This window comes from Oryzias melastigma, linkage group LG2 (genome assembly GCF_002922805.2).
Source record: "Oryzias melastigma strain HK-1 linkage group LG2, ASM292280v2, whole genome shotgun sequence".
Lineage (NCBI taxonomy): Eukaryota > Metazoa > Chordata > Actinopteri > Beloniformes > Adrianichthyidae > Oryzias > Oryzias melastigma.
Window position 1 is genome coordinate 2,382,853 of NC_050513.1, and position 16,915 is coordinate 2,399,767.

The window sequence follows — 16,915 nt, forward strand, 5'->3', positions numbered from 1 at the left end:
CCATCACCTCCATCACTTCCATCACCTTCATCACCTTCATCACCTCCATCACCTCATCACCTCCAGCACCTCCATCATCTCCATCACCTCATCACCTCCAGCACTTTCATCACCTCCATAACTGTCATCACCTCCATCACCTCCATCACTTTCATCACAAAGTCCTCAGTCTGAACACTTACCAAAGCAGTGTGAAGTTGGCTGGTCCTACAGGGAGTCCAGCATACTGGTTCTGCAGTCCGTCCTCCTCCTCCAGAAGGACGGACATGGAGCCTGAATGGGCCAGATAGAGCTCCTCTAGCTGCTGCCTCTGGATGCTCAGGGACTCCCCCCCCTGCAGACAGCAGCACAGACAGAATGAGCCCCCCCCAGATCCAAAACGTTGTTTCCCATGACTGCTGTTTGATGGGGAACCAATTCTGCCTGCTGATCAGAACCGGCTATGCCAGTTGATCAGCGTGAAGATGAGATTCTGGCAGATGTTGGGGTGTCAGACCTTCAGCAGGACGAGCTGGGGCCCCCGCCGCAGCGTCACCGTCCCCCGGAGGCTCTCTGGGACTTCCAGCACCGAAGAAATGTCAGCGCATCCAGAACAGTTGACCGGACTCTGCCTGAGAGATCCGGCACTCCACCACTCATGGAAACCTGCAGAACATGAGGTCAGACATGATGGTCTTCAGAGGAGAAGGTCCAGATGAGGAGAACACAGCAGCTGGGCGCGGGGCTCACCCTGCAGGTTGTACTTCTTAGCGATGGGTAAGGAGAGCAGACGGACGTGGCTGAGAGGAGAAGACCAGTTAGAGCAACCTAGACCCACCAGGCCCAATGGGGGGGGACTCCGAGGGTAGGTGAAGGCCAGAACCAGCAGGAGCAGGAGAACCACGGCCAGAACGAACTACACAGACAGACAGAAAAACAAAACACCGGCTTCTGAGTCGTAGTCACACGATCAGGTTTCGTTCACCTGCTTAACAGGTGAATCAGATCCTGAATGGACTGAGTGGATTTGATGATGTCATCATTGTGTGGAGGTTTGTTTCCTTACCTTGATGGTGGCTCTCAGGATGGGGAACTGGGGGGGCTCTCTTCGGGGCTCGTTGGTCTCCAGGACCTGCTTGATGAACTTCTCGATCTCCCTCTCCGACATGCCGTAGCGGTAGCCCGACTGCCGGAGGATGTCGATGCTCTCGGAGAGTTTGTCATAAATGCACGGCTCGCTCGTGGTCGTCCCCATGGCTCCAGCTTCTCAGTGGCGGTCCCCGGTCTTCAGCTGGATCATGGCGAAGCCTCACCTGTGGAGACCTCCAGAACCTTACAACCTGCTGTGGAAGTCTGATGAAAACTCTGTCCAATTCCAACAACGATCACTTCAAGTGGATGTGGTCCCGGTCTGCCCGGTTATGACTGACTGAACACATTTGATCCAGGTAATGAGCAGCAAGAAGTGCAGGCAGAACCGGAGCAGGCAGACCTGCAGGTGGATCCATGCAGGCCAAACAGAACCTCACAGAACCCTGGTTTCCTCGGTTTCTGTCACTTTGGTCCAGCAGAGGGTCCACCAGCAGAACCTTCTGCTGCAGAACCTTATTCTGGTTCATCAGAGAAGAATCCGATCTTCTCCTAAACTCTACAAATACTTTTACTGCGCTAATGTAACGCGTTCCTTCCTGTAACTGCGTAGAAAGATCAGCTTTACACAACAGAACAGGACCGGGGACGAAAAGTAATGCGTAAAAAAACACAAGTACAGCACAAAGCGAGTATTAAATGACAAAAGTAGCGGAGTAACGTTCTACTTCCTTGCGCGACATAAACACCAGAGCTCAGTTCAAACTGCAGATTAGCTAATCTCTGACAGCTTCCGACACACCAAGAGGACGGAAACCGCCGACGGAACCCCGGAAGCGGCGGACGCTCTGACCTCAGGGGAAGACCTGCAGATGTCTCGGCCGCTCCCATCTTTAAAGCTGCTCCAAAAGAACGATTTCTGGATTGATCTGAGGAACTACGAGGCTCTGCTCTGACGCGGCTGCGCCACTCTTCTAACTCTACTGCTGCCGCGGCGAAAGACCGGAGCAGCAGCGACACCTGCTGGTAAGGAAGGCGACAGAATCAAAGACATTATGAGCATGTAACACTTTTATGGAAGTTTTTTAGTTCCATCAGACTCAGATTTTTTTCAACCTCTGATTTTTTTTTTCACTAATTTTTTAACCCCTGATTTTTCCCCCTGATTTTTTTTAACCTCTGATTTTTTCCCGCAATTTTTTTAACCTATGAATTTTTATCCTGAACTTTTTTTTAACCCTTGCTTTTTAAACAGCAAAATTGTTTGCTCCTAAACATATTTCCTATCTTAAAAATTTCAGTGTTTTTAATTTCGAGACTTAAAATTTCGATAGTTCAGAAATTCTAAAAAAATTCAGAGTGAAAAAATTCTTGTGTATAGTAGAAGGCTAACTCAAATATTAGCTCCAGCTTTAATAAGTTGACATTCAACTTAACTAAGAAGTAAAAAGACTGCGGCGCTCACATCAGAGCTGTAATGCTAGTGGTGTGAGCCCGGGAGGCTTCATTTCTAGAAGTCATTGGGTGACGTCAGAGATGATTGTCTAGTTCTATAATAGGTAGGACTGGGTATCAGTCCTACCTATTATTTCCAGAAACGATTTCCAGAAACGATTTGATTCACAAGTGCTTAAATCGATTGGATTCCGGTTTATTTTGATTCTTTCGATTCTTCAATTCAATTTTAAGTTTAAAAATGTATACACATTTGTTTAGAAATACATTAAAATCTGTTCTTTAATTTGAGTATATTCATATTTATCTGATCCAGTTCCCATACTGAAAATGTATCAGTGAAATAATGAGATTGTTAGTATCATCCAGTGTTACATGGATTATCTAAAGGAGAAGTTCTAACTAAAATGTTCAGATCATTAACATTGTAAAAATTGTTCTGCTTCTCCTGGAGGGCGTTTCAGTTTGGACACTAGGTGGTGATCACAATATAGCATTACACTAAATTCAAGAAGAAGACAACAATATGAGGGAAAAAAATTATATAATAAAATAATTATATATTAAGTCTATGGAAAAAAACGAAGTTTTAGACCACAAATAGTTACTTTAAAAAGTATTTCCTTAAAAGACTTTGGAAAATTAATGCCTGTAAGTAAATAAGGATGTTCATTTAGTCAGCAATTTATTTTTTAGATCAACCGAGTGTTAGTATTAGCTGTCCTATGGGATTCTATTGAATATTAGCATAAAGCTATTGGTCTTTAGCTTTGTGAGCTAATTCGATTTACTAATATATATATAAATATATATACATACACACACCCACTACAAAACAATGCATTGTGGGAAATTGTGTCCTGAAAGTTCTTGTAGTTAGTTCCCGGCCTGCAGCAGCTTGGCACAGTTATGTTTGTCAGTGGCGTAGAGGAAGTTCGCTCAACTTGTTATCATTTATCTCTGGTTCGATTCTTGCTTTTGCAGATTCTAACTTTTAGTTACATTTCATTAGGCTTAAAAAATGTTTTTTTGTGATTCGAACATTTTATCAAACAACAACTATTACATAGCCGCAGTTGTTAGCAATTGTTTCGGTTACATTTAGTTAATTTCGTAAAACTGCTTTAAACAGCGTTCAGCAGTCACCTTTGTCTTTCTAAACAAAATAAACCGGAAGCGACTCTGTGTGACGTCACGTGAAAAGGATCTACTGCTCTGCTGGCTCTGCTAGCCTGCTGGAATTGCATCACGTTTCCCAGCATGTACTGCGACTTAATAGGGTTGTACATACATTTCTCCCATATTTGCTTTGTATGATTTTAACCTCTTTTCTCTTTCTGCTCATTTTAGGTCGTGCTCAGCCGGTGTCTGGAAGGTTGCAGTCATCCTAAGCTGAAGGGTGTCTGGAGGCTGACACATTACAGATACTCAAAGATGCTGACGCAGACCTATTGCATTGAACTATGACATTAATGATATTAGAAAGAGTCTGAGGCTGTTTTTCCTTCCACACCTTGAGAGCAGCAAATGTAAATATAACTAAGACCGCCCCTGAAAGGTTATAAATATGGAAACCCTGAACTAAGATCTTCAGAGCGGGTGGAGACTGGTTTGAACATTCTCTGTCTGTTCTCCTTGTGCAAGTGAAATCTGATTTAAGAACTGACCCCTCTCTTGTCTTCCTTTCAGAGAAATGTTTCAGGTTGTTTGAACCTAACAGTAAAGAAATAGGCCATTGCAATAAAATATTCATTTGTATTTAGTGTTATTAAAACAGTTCAAGGAATGCATCCTGAATGGTTGGCCCTTAAACATTTTCACATCATCAGATCTGACCCTTTTTGCAAACTCTGGACACCCCTGCTCCAGACAGACAAATGTGCATAAGAACTCTGAGAACAATTCTGACTGCAGCCCGGTGGTTGGGGGACCACTGGTCTAAAGTCCACCCGATAAGTGCACTGCTGCTGCTCAGCATTACAGCCGTCAGATGGACTTTCACCTTATTTATTAAAATAAAAGATTGGTTTTGTCCAAAAACTACAAATAAATGCCATATTATCTCTTTATTTTAATAAACTCTCAATCAGAATATTAAAAAAGTTTGTCTATTTTAGACAGAGTTTTATTACATTGATCTCAGGACACCTGAGGTCGTAAATACATATTAACGAATTATGTGCTATTAATTGCGCGCGTAACACATCAACATTCACAGCCCTAATTAAAATGCATGTCAACCTATAATACTTTGAGTGGCCAATAGGGGTCAGTAGTGAGTGAGGAAATGCTATGCACACCTTGCTTGGGGGGGGGGGGGGCAGCAATACCACTTGGAGTGCCTCTATACACACACACTTTCTTTTTCCTTAAATGGTTCTCCTTGGGACGTTGAAAAAACCTTACAGGGGGTGTCTACACACTGTTCTGGACCAATCAGAATGGATTTTCAACTCAAGTCCCCACCATGCGACAAGTCCCCCGTGTGTGTTTAGTCAGGTTGAAGTCCTCACAGGTGAAAACAAACACAAAGACACACACACAATCCCAAATTGAAGGCAGCAAAGCTGTGGAGTTCAGTGTATTGCTCAAGGACACTTCAACTCATAGACAGGAACTAAATATGGGAGCCTCCAATTAAAGGACAACTAAGCTCAACTGCTCTGCCTCTGCTCCTTATGGGTTCTAAAGTTGGTCCATTCGTCCTGCTAGAAACACTTTTGCTTTAATATTTTCTAGCTTTAGTGGAGAATCCTTATCCAGGAAATTCTGACTCATCAGATGAAATGAAACTTTATTTATATGCAGTAATACTTTACAAACTCTATCAGGGCACCAATGTGCTTTACCATTATAGAGATAGAGACTGGCTTGAATATTCTGACATTTAGGATTTAGACACCGTTCTCCTGTGGATCCTAAAGGAACTTCACAAACTGCAACAATTAGCAGTCTAAGATGGTTCAGATCAGTGTCCAGTGTGTGTGACCTTTGTTATAGGAGGTCACATTCTTCTGTTGAATCAAATCCATAAAGATTCAAATATATTTTAATGATTAAAAAAATCAAACTTAAACTCCTTTTACTGAAACATTGAAAAGACACAGAAATGACCGACTTTTGTAACAACTTTCAGGGTGCCAATCAACAGTCCCATCTGTCCAATTAGGTGAGATTTGGTTTCAGGAAGTCCCACCCATTTTTTGTGTTGTTGTGCAACAAGATCCAAACATGTGAAGCTGCCAGCATTTACACGGAAATGACCAAGTAAGAAATTAACAGTATTTTTAGAAATTCATAAACAAATATTCATTTTGAAATGTCGGTGTGACCACAACAGACAGATTATAAAGTTATAAATATTATTTTAATCAATTTATAGTATGTTTTAAAGTACAAACTGATCAGTGATGGATGACATGTCTGTCATGCAGAAAAAAGTAATATTCTGTTCATCTTCTAAACCTGCTGAAGGTGACGGGGTTGCTGGAGCCTATCCAGTAACTACTGGGCAAAGGGGTGTGTCACCCTGGACAGGTCGTCAGTCTCTCACACACATATCTACACCGATACATTTTAGAATCCCCAGAGAACCTCTGAGTAATGTTTGTTGACGGTGGGAGGAACCCGGAGAACATGCGAACTACACACAGAGAGGATCCAGCTGGGAATCGGACCACGACCCGGTGCTAACCACTACACCACTGTGCAGGCGTTACCTGCAATATTAAACCCTTGTGTTCCCGCTTTGATGGTGACTGCAGAGGAAGAAATGGGCGTGCTGACTTTACTTTGAAAGTCCAAACCGGAAGTACTAGTTCAGTTTCACGCAGTGACGGTGACCGTCTCTGTAGATGACAGCACCGCGCGGCTCTGGCAGTGAACGCGCTCGTGCTCGGTTGGTGTCCTGAAGCGAACAGAAAGACCCTCGTGGATTTTTGGCGGTGACCGGAAGTCTCCGCCGGTGGTTCGCTCGCGCTCTGCACGGCGGTGGTACCGGAGCGTCCGGCGGAAGGCCGCCCTCCGGTCAGATGATGTCCCCGGGCAGGACCGCGTCCTGTCGGCTGCTGAGGCCCGCCTCGTGGCTCTCTCTCCTGCAGGGCTCCCAGCGCTCGGCCGGCGGTGCCCCTCGGAGAGGTAACGCCGAGCCGCCCAACAGCTAGCACGAGCTAATCCCGAAATGACGCACTTTAACGGGAACCTTCAGACGGGGGGTGTGTGTATGTGTGTGTTTATGTCTATGTTTGTATGTGTGCATGTGGGTGTGCTTACGCGTGTGAATGTGTGTGTGGGGGTGTGTGTTTGTGTGTGTGTGGGTGTGTGTGTGTGTGTGTGTGTGTGTGGGGGGGGGGTCTGTGTGTATGTGAATCTGTGTGTATGTTGGTATATACGGAGTTTGCGGACAAAAAACCTGACTAGTGACCTGGAGTGACGTCTATGCCGACTTGGGTTCTCTTTCCTGGTGTTTGTGCTGCAGAGCTAATCAAGAAACATGACCTGGGGAAGAACGAGCTCCGCCCCCTCTACATGGACTTCCAGGCCACCACCCCCATGGTAAGGCCACCTCCCACCACACCCCCCTGTCAGTAACCCACGTGCCTGCCCACCCCAGTTCCCACAATCTTTCATCTTATTGCATCAAATTTTCCCAGCATCCTCTCCTCACCTGAATGAGGCGCCCAGGTCATCCCCGGGGTTCTGTTTGTCTGGACCGGCTCTGTTTCCTGTCGTCTGCAGACTTAGATTTTTCTCTGAAAGCTCTCTCTGCTCCGCTTTAGGATCCCCGGGTTCTGGACGCCATGTTACCATATCAGGTGAACTATTATGGGAACCCTCACTCAAGGACGCACGCCTACGGCTGGGAGAGTGAGACCGCCATGGAGAACGCCAGACAGGTAGTGAGATGGTCAAACCCACAGGAAGTGAAGATCTGAGAAACATTTGAGTGTTTCTGGACCTTCCAGAGGAAAAATATCAAACAGAACCTCATGGTTCAGATCAGGCAACCGTCTCTGAGGAAATGACGATACTTTTGTTTTTTCAATTGTTCTTTTCATAAGCCTATTGGACTCAAAGCAGTACAGCACACCACCTTCAGGTGGCGCTCCACTGTCCATCCATCTATTTTCTTGACCGCTTCTTCCCTTTCGGGGTCGCGGGGGTGCCGGAGCCTAACCCGGCTGCTGATGGGTGAAGGCGGGGTACACCCTGGACAGGTCTCCAGTCTGTCCCAGGGCCTCAATAACACACACATTCACTCTCACATTCACACCTAGGGGCAATTTAGAGTCACCAATTAACCTATGAAGCATGTTTTTGGACGGTGGGAGGAAGCCGGAGTCCCCGGTGAAAACCCACGCATGCACGGGGAGAACATGCAAACTCCACACAGAAAGGTCCCAGCCGGGATTCGAACCGGGGCCTTCTCGCTGTGAGGCAAGAGCGCTATCCACTGCGCCACCGTGCAGCCCCGCGCTCCACTGTCCTAAAGCTAAATTTGCATCTTTTCTCACCTGATATGTTTAGTGTCTGTGTGAGTCTTTCGAACAGGAGTGTCAAACTGAATCGCATAAGGAGCAAAAATCCAAAACACACCGTAGCTCAAACAGGATAAACATTTATTGAACACTCTAAAACAAAATTTTTAAACTTTAAAACCATAACTTTTAACATAAATATGAACTAGATATATAGCATTACCTGCAATAATGCTATTATGAATGCTGTAAGCTGAATTTGGCTCCTGAAGATGCTGAAATTGATGGCTGAAATCGCTGAAGCTGATAGCTAAAAATGCTGAAGCTGATAGCTGAAAACTCTAAAGCTGATAAACCAGCTAAAATATTGGCTAAATGCCAAATTAGCCTAAAAAACGTAGATTAGCCAAAACAGCAAGTTTGTAACTTAAGAGATAGTTCAACTTCAAAATATCCTAAGAAACTGTAAAAACCCTAAATTAGCTAAAACAGCTAGCATGTACCTGAAATATTCGCTAAACTCCAAAATAGTCCAAAAATCTCACAGAATGCCACATTTTTAAAACTTTAAAATTGTAACTTTTTAATATAATTATGAATAATAAAAAGGCAAGAATATTATTCCAGAATAAATCAACTTAAACCTAAAATAACTTTCAATGTTTTACTCTCCATAAAAATATATTTTGTCAAAATTATACAAGTTAGAAATAAGCGTAAGATAACATTGGGCCATTAATAACAATAAAATCAAATAATCTGGAGGGCCGGATAGAATAACCTGAAGGGCCGGATCCGGCCCCCGGGCTTGACTTTGACATGTGTGCTTTAGAGTGTAGAAAGTAAGAAACCCTGACCAGAGGAGCAGAAATGTCTGTATGGAACGGCCCTGATGCGTTCTGCTGACTGTGAACTTTCCCTGAGCAGCAGGTCGCCGACCTGATCGGAGCTGACCCCAGAGAAATCGTCTTCACCAGCGGAGCCACCGAGTCCAACAACATGGCCATCAAGGTTCCTTCTTCTGCTCCTTCACCTTCTCAGGTTCTACCACAGGAACAGACTGTGCTTTCATCTTCTGCTTCACATGCAGGGCGTGGCCAGGTTCTACCAAGCCAAGAAGCGCCATGTCATCACCACGCAGACAGAACACAAATGTGTCCTGGACTCCTGTCGCGTTCTGGAGGCAGAGGGATTCAACATCACCTACCTGCCAGTTCAGAAGAACGGACTGCTGGACTTGGAGGTGCACAGGAAGACCGTTTGGAGACCGTGGTTCTCCTCTACAGAAGGGTTCTTCACCATCAATGTCTGTGTCTTCTGCAGATGCTGGAGGCCTGCATCCGCCCCGACACCTGTCTGGTGTCCGTGATGACCGTCAACAATGAGATCGGAGTCAAGCAGCCCATCAAGGACATCGGTAACCATGGCAGCAGCCGTGTGATGAAGTGACTGCTTTTCTAAACCAGTCTGGTGGTCTTTGCTGAAGGTCTGATGAAATGCTCACAGGGCAGATCTGCCGCTCCAAAGGCGTCTTCTTCCACACCGATGCTGCCCAGGCGGTCGGGAAGATTCCCGTCGATGTCAACGACTGGAAGGTGGATCTGATGTCCATCAGCGCTCACAAGATCTACGGACCCAAAGGTTTGTTCTTTATCAAGAGGAGGTTTTATTTTCTGAAGAGCTTTGGGTTCTGAAGAGGTTTGGTTTCTGAAGGAAGTTTGGGTTCGGTTTCCTCCGGCAGAGCAAGTTAAGGTTAAAGTTCATCAGCTGTGACCCACCGAAGTTTGACTTTTTATTCTCCACTTTTGAGCGGTGAGCTGCAGACACAGTCGCCCTCAGGAACCAGAGTGTTTGGGAGGACGCCTGGATTTGAACTCACAATCTATCAGTCTCAGAGCGGACACTCTACACAAGGCCACTTTCCTGCATGTTTCCAGGAGTGGGGGCCCTGTACGTGCGCCGGCGGCCTCGAGTGCGTTTGGAGCCGCTACAGAATGGCGGTGGGCAGGAGAGGGGTCTGCGCTCCGGGACCGTCCCAACGCCACTGGCTGTGGGTCTGGGAGCCGCCTGCAGCATCGCCAGAACCGAGATGGAGGTAAAGAGACGGGAAAGATGGAGATGCAGGCGGAGACAACAGACCTGAGAGAGAGTGTGTCTGCGTGTAGTATGATCATTACAGGGTCTCCATGCTGGCGGATCGTTTTATCCAGAAGATCCTGTCAGAGATTCCGGATGTCGTCATGAATGGAGATCTGGAGCAGCGTTACCCCGGTAACCTGACTCTAGTGTGATGTTTGAGATGTTCACTACAGAACTGTTGCTCAGAGAGCTTCTGTAGACGAACATCATCAGAGCGGAGATTCTGCTGGCAATTTCACAGACTGTCTGGTGTCTGCAGGTTGCATCAACCTGTCCTTTGCTTATGTGGAGGGAGAGAGTCTGTTGATGGCTCTGAAGGACGTTGCTCTGTCATCTGGAAGGTCAGACTGAAGCTTTGGACAACTTTCAGTGCTTCTCCACTTCCACATCAACAAGTGTGTTTCTGTGCAGCGCCTGCACCTCTGCGTCTCTGGAGCCGTCCTACGTTCTCAGGGCCATCGGCACGGATGAAGACCTGGCACACTCCTCCATCAGGTACGGCTGACCAACGTCGGTGCAGGGTTCTGTTCTTCAGGGTTCTGTTCTTCAGGGTTCTGTTCTTCAGGGTTCTGCTCTTCAGGGTTCTGTTCTTCAGGGTTCTGCTCTTCAGGGTTCTGCTCTTCAGGGTTCTGCTCTTCAGGGTTCTGCTCTTCAGGCTTCTGCTCTTCAGGGTTCTGTTCTTCAGGGTTCTGCTCTTCAGGGTTCTGCTCTTCAGGGTTCTGTTCTTCAGGGTTCTGCTCTTCAGGGTTCTGCTCTTCAGGGTTCTGTTCTTCGGGGTTCTGCTCTTCAGGGTTCTGCTCTTCAGGGTTCTGCTCTTCAGAATTTTTGAGAGTTCTGTTCTTCGGTAAAAAGTATAAAACCACTGCAAAAAACAACACGATAAAAGCCTAAAAAAAGCTTCAAAACACATATTTAATTAACCTTTAAAGTACCTCATACATATATATATATATATATATATATATATATATATATATATATATATATATATATATATATATATATACAGACGTGTACAAAAGTGTTGTTACCCCTCCGTTAAAGAAGGACAAACCCACAATTCTCACTGAAATCACGTACAAAAGTAACAATAAATAAAACACCTGTGATGTCAATTAAAGGACACACCTGAGTTAATCATGTCACTCTGGTCAGATAGTTTTCAATCTTTCATTGAGGTACCATCATTTTTGTCCAGGCCTGTTTCATTAGTTTGTTTTTTTTAATAATTATGTTAATCAGCAATTCTAAATGTATGGCTGATTTTGATTGTTTCATTTTCAAAAAAATGTATTTATTGTTACTTTCGTAAGTTTCAAGTGATTTCAGTGAGAATTGCGGGTTTGCCCTTCTTTAACTGAGGGGTACCAACACTTTTGTCCACCACTGTATATATATATGTTGGTGTGTGTGTGTGTGTATGTCAACAAATAAAACGGTTAAAATTAAACTTATAATATTTTTGACGAAAGCTCCTCCCACACGCAGCCTTGAGCTCCAAGTTATCATACTTTTGGATAACCATCAAGCAGCTACTTTGGTGCTTGTTGAAACAAAGACGATGTACTTGAATTTGATGTGAACGAACAATCGATTTAAATGATGCCAGTGCGAGGTGAGTACGCACGCGGAGGTGGAGGTTGGGGTGGTCCACAGTACACGTGTGCCAAATGTGGCCTGTGATCCGTACACCCCGAGTTCTGGGTCTTCTCAGTTCTTCACTCTTGTGGTTCTGAAGAACAGAGTTCTGTGGTAACCGGACCTGGATGATATAGGATCTCCATGTTCATCTTGGGGTTGGCTCACAGCCGTTGGGGTGTTCTGACTGAAGGGGGTCGTCTCGTCTCCCTCTCCTTTTACTGTCAGTGTTCAGGGATGCCAACACACTTATGTCACTATGGAAAAGGCTCGTCCTCATGGAACCCAGTTCTGTCTGGACTCCAGGGATTGGTGCTGTGGGGCACCTGTACGATGGGTTGGCCCAATCAAAGCTACCATGAGAACCAAACTTCGGGTTTGATGGACTCAATGACAGCTGCTATGATGGGGGGCCCTCAGCTTACCCTGTTACAATTAGCCAGACTGACTTTCATCTGCCTCCTGTCACTCCAGCTGATGGTGTCCTGTGTTACAGGTTTGGAATTGGACGATTCACCACTGAGGAGGAGGTGGACTACACGGCAGAGAAATGCATCCAGCAGGTCCGCAGACTCCGAGAAATGAGGTGGGCTCAGCTGGAGGAAGCCTTTCTTCTGAATTGAGAAATGTTAAAAACCTTTTGTCCTTGCTGGAAATGTTCATTTGTGAAAAGCCTTAGTGACCATGAAGACATCAGACGATAGAAAAGTCTCTAATCAGACCATAGAAAGTCTCCAAACAGTTGATGGAAACGTCTCCCATCAGACGATGGAAACGTCTCCCATCTAAAACGTCTCCATGAAGACGACGGAAGTGTCTTACTCAAACTTGATGACGGGGAATTCAGTTTCACTGGTGAACCTGGAGCAGCTCCTCCACCCATTTCTACTTCATTTTCTCTGTTTTCTGTCTTTCAGTCCTCTGTGGGAGATGGTTCAAGAAGGCGTAGACCTCAAGAGCATCAAGTGGACTCAGCACTAGCTCCTCCCACTTCCTGTCTTCATCCCAACAGTGGAAAAGCTTCAGTTTCCTGCTGTAAACAAACACGCACAAACTTCCTGTCCCACTTGAGGGCTACTTGCTGTGCCCCCCCTCCCTGCATTCAGAGTGATATGAGCAGCTGAAGGCTGTTTGGACCCCCACCACCACCCCCTTCTGGGCCATTTTGGGGTTTTCACAGTCGAAGAATCTCACTTTGTCAGACAGTTTGGACCAAGTTCTATTTGCTGCAGCGCTGTGGGAACTGAAAACACTTCTCTTTAATTTTTTTTGGGACGGGTCAGGGTCAGAAGAATCTGCTGAAGTGAAAACAGAGTCTGTTTCTGGCTGATGTGATTCTGTCCTCCTCCCTTCATTCAGTGTCTTACAGTCAGAGACCTGTCCGTCCGCCACTCCACAGCCCTTTCTCCTTGACTTGCTTTATGACATTCTCAGCTGTCATCCAAACCAATGATTTTCACATTTTTTCCAAACTCAGTCCTTTAGAAGTGGGGGGTGGGACACTTGCTATGCAACAGTGGAGACCTGTTTATTGCTTTTGTCAATGCAGATGTAGATGAATGTGTTACAGATGGACTCTGAATAGAGGTCATGGGGTTTGTTGGGTTCATTTATGACTTTAAATGTTTTTTTTCCAAATGCAACAAACAAACCAAATCTAGAAGTCTTCTTTTACACAACACAAGCTTAGAGTGGGTTCGTTCAAAGGAGTGGACAAGTGTCTGATTTTTGGAATAGTAGTGCATCCCACAAGCCCAGAAAGAACCGGGAACAACAGAACCTGGAGATCTGCTCCCTCTCTGCTCCCATACATCTCTGTTTGAGAAGCTGAATGATTTTTAGCCAGCACCACGTTCTGGTCCGTTTCAATCCTTCTGACACTTGGAGACAGAACTTGGTTCTCCCCAAAGACAAAATCCTGAGCTACCAGCAGTAAAGTGCTGTTTTCTAACCACTGCAGTGAGGGTGAAACCAGGCCACTGTCAACATCAGGTGGAGAGGATTCTGCAGAAACTCCACCTGAAGGATTCAAACCCTTCATTTAAGAACAGGAAAGTACAAGAGAGGAAGGACAGTTTGAGTGACGTGGAACAGAGTCCCTCCAAAGAAACAGATGACCATGCTGTACCACCTTCCATCTGTCTGCAGCTGAAACCCAACAAGCTGGACCTTGGGTTGATCTGCTCATCTACAGACAGGGCTTAGAGAAAGTTGCTCTACTTCCAGAATCGTCTCACATAATAAAGGTTTTCAATAAAGGATCTCCTGAGTCCAGTTGATTGTTTCTGTACACACTACGTCATGGAATCAGCCAGGAAGAGTCTACACGTCTCTGAAATATTAAACACCTTCTTAAGAAGCTGCAGTACAATGCCGAACAGTTTCAGTTCTGGAAAACAGTTTTAGTTAAACACGCTCTCCAATGTAAATCACGGGTGCTGCAAAACACTCAATATAATGTTGACAAAAATAGTTAATACATTTCTTAAGCTTGTAAGCAGTTTATTAATATGGCCTTTGTAGACAATGGTCTCACTTTTAATAAGTCTTATTGTGTTAAACCATAGTTGGCTTATTTTACTGATAAATGTCTTACTAACACCTTATAAACACAACATTTGCTAATGTTTTAATAAAGCTTGTTAAGGAATCTTATAAGTTGTTACCAATGCTGTTTTTAAAAAAAATCAAATTTGTGACGTAAGGCAGCGAGGGCCACATGTGTCCTGCTCTGTCAGGGAGTGTTCCTCCTCTCCAATGGTCCCGCCCACAATTCGGGTGAGTTCCTACTGAACTCCTGCGGTTCTGCAGGAACTATGTTCTAGTAAACAACTTTTTGTCCAGAAAAATGGGGCTAAATTGGGGCGAATATTATTTAAAATACAAATAAAACTAATTAAAAAAAAAAATATTGGTGTTTGGCCAAAAAAAAAAAAAAAAAAAGGTAAAAGGTCCAAAAAGTTTTGCTATTCTAAAACAAGCTTAAATATTTTCAGCTTCAAATGTTCTGTTTTTTTGGTTTCAAAACTCAAAATTTCAATTTCAAAACTTCTTTTTTCAATCTCAACTCTTTTTTTTGTTTGTTTGTTTGTTTTCGTATCTGAAAATTTCAGTTTCAAAACTTTTGGCCCCATTGTGGTTCGTTGGGACGGTGCTGACATGAAGGACCGTTCAAAATCAATGAGGGAAAAACTTTAAGTTTTGAAACTGAAATTTTCAGATTCGAAAATGAAAAAAAAAGAAAAAGAATTGAGACTGAAAAAAAGTTTTAAAATTTGGAGTTTTAAAACATTGAACATTTAAAGTTAAAAATAATTAAATCTGCTTTAGAATAGCAAAAAAAATGTCATTTTATTTATTTATTTATTTATTTTGGACAAACACCAACATTTTTTTATTGTTTTATTTGTTTTATAGTTTCAGATTTGACCCCAATAAAACAGTATCATCAAAATTAAAGACCACTGAGAACACTGAAAGCAGATCAGAAGATAATCGGATTTGGAGAGACACTATAATGTGCATTTCTAATAAAAGGGATCAGGATTGAGTTTATTTACACTCTCATACAGTATTTTGTATTGTACTGTACGCAGATTTACCATCGTAATGTGACGGTCCCAACCTGAACTCATTTAATGTGCTATTATTCCAACAGAGGTCGCTGTTGCGACAGTTTGGAACCTTTCGTGGGATCCCGTTTGTTATCGCGAGGTTTGTGCCGACATTTCGTGCGGTGGCCGCTGCTTGCAGAGGGGAAGAGAAGACGGCAGTGTTTGCATTAATCTTCAGTGTAAAAACTGACAAATTTCTCGGTAAGAATTCATCAGAGAGAGGCTGCTCCGTTAGAACTTCAAGCCGAAGGCGGCCGGATGTGTAGAGAGTGCACTTCCGGTTCTCAGATTTTCCTTCTCAACACACAAAGCAGATCAAGCTAGGCCGCTTTCTGAACCAGGCTTGCTTTGCGTGGAGTTTTTGTCGGTTAGTGAATTGTGGATTATGTCTAATAGACTAATTGTTCCGGTCGGTGGTCTGGATACTGAGCGGATCTCTAGTAAACGTTTTGGCTCAGAAATTGGATGCATTTATGCTTTTAGTATTAGCGGCTAACAAATCGCCATCCATAAAACAGCTTTGGGGGTGAGGGTGAATGCAGCTGATCTTTATTTTTTTGTGAATACGGGGGGAGAGTAGAAACGACATTCTGCCCCCACCGTCCGAGCAGTGACTGCATGCAGGATGCTAAATGAACAACAACCGTTAGTTTTCTTGAAGACACCGCCTTAATAAACGTGGTTGACCTGCTGCTTACGTCACTTGTACTATCAAGGTAAATATGTGCCGATACATACAAACTCAAGTAATACACACACGTTGAATGTGAAGTTTCGGGAAAAGCTTAACATGTGAGGAAATGTGTACTTGTGGAATATAATGTGGGAAGTTGCTTGACAAAAACCTTAACTTGTGTGTAAATATGTGAAGAAAAATCACACACACAAGATTTAATTTGAGGCTGTGGGGGGAAAAACAACTTGTAAGATTGTGTTGAAAAAAGATTTGCTTTGGGAGTCTCAGCGCGTTTCTGACTTTTGACACACCCCCATTCGAAAGATATGTGCCAAAACTAACTTGCTGGGAGGAGGGGTCAGGGAGGAGGAGCTCTCTTTGGAAATCAACCAATCAGAGGACGGGGGGATCAGGGGGGCTATTTCATTGTCAGCAATGGTGCACCGAGCTTTACATTGTAACAGTTACAATTCCATCTCATGCACCAGCCCTCCCTTTATTTCCCCAAAATCTGAGCTTACCGTGTTAAAACTAAATACCTTTTATGTTTTTTTTAAGGTTGAGCGCATAATCACTTATCGAGGCTGGTTTTCGATATCCGTTTTCCGTGCAACTTGCATCTCCCCTTTACTCTCTTCATCCTCTCCTTTAGAACATTTGGTCTGCTCATCTTCATCTTCACTTCGGGTCTTCCTCTTAAACATCTGATTCATTTTCTCTGAATGTTCTTTTTTGTTTACTTTTTCTTTGAAATAATTTGCTGCTTTAATTCACCATGTTACCATTTACTTTTTCTATTTTGAAATACATTTATATGTAATTTAAACTGACTAATCACAAAACCAATG

General features: G+C 44.0%; 4 protein-coding genes across 5 annotated transcripts in view; 3 read left to right on the forward strand and 1 right to left on the reverse strand.

Moving 5' to 3' along the window:
* Positions 1 to 2,100, reverse strand: part of lg2h6orf89 (linkage group 2 C6orf89 homolog) — a 3,521-nt gene extending 1,421 nt beyond the window's left edge. Inside the window, exons 1-5 of one of the 2 annotated variants that reach the window (XM_024262826.2) lie at positions 1,922 to 2,100; positions 1,046 to 1,292; positions 730 to 895; positions 497 to 645; positions 183 to 334 (exon numbers count right to left, since the gene is read on the reverse strand). In XM_024262826.2, coding sequence (XP_024118594.1) covers positions 183 to 334; positions 497 to 645; positions 730 to 895; positions 1,046 to 1,234 — 656 coding nt within the window. In that variant the 5' untranslated portion in view covers positions 1,235 to 1,292; positions 1,922 to 2,100. Of the gene's footprint in view, positions 1 to 182; positions 335 to 496; positions 646 to 729; positions 896 to 1,045; positions 1,293 to 1,870; positions 1,892 to 1,921 lie in introns of those variants that run through there. The other variant, XM_024262827.2, reaches the window with a different exon arrangement.
* Positions 2,101 to 6,344: 4,244 nt separating this feature from the next.
* Positions 6,345 to 14,039, forward strand: nfs1 (NFS1 cysteine desulfurase). Its single transcript, XM_024262881.2, has 13 exons — positions 6,345 to 6,660; positions 7,001 to 7,077; positions 7,302 to 7,418; positions 8,928 to 9,011; positions 9,091 to 9,243; positions 9,324 to 9,417; positions 9,507 to 9,641; positions 9,938 to 10,095; positions 10,166 to 10,271; positions 10,399 to 10,480; positions 10,551 to 10,634; positions 12,274 to 12,363; positions 12,695 to 14,039. The coding sequence occupies exons 1-13, from the start codon at positions 6,555 to 6,557 to the stop codon at positions 12,756 to 12,758; spliced, it is 1,350 nt and encodes a 449-aa protein (XP_024118649.1). The 5' UTR covers positions 6,345 to 6,554; the 3' UTR covers positions 12,759 to 14,039.
* A 1,264-nt stretch (positions 14,040 to 15,303) lies between these two features.
* Positions 15,304 to 16,915, forward strand: part of rbm12 (RNA binding motif protein 12) — an 11,807-nt gene continuing 10,195 nt past the window's right edge. Inside the window, exon 1 of the mRNA XM_036215289.1 lies at positions 15,304 to 15,592. The gene's annotated coding sequence lies outside the window, so the exon portion shown is untranslated. The remainder of the gene's footprint in view (positions 15,593 to 16,915) is intronic.
* The window catches only part of cpne1 (copine I), a gene marked incomplete in the record, with an annotated part of 20,217 nt that continues 18,993 nt past the window's right edge, over positions 15,692 to 16,915 (forward strand). Inside the window, 1 exon segment of the mRNA XM_036215296.1 lies at positions 15,692 to 15,758.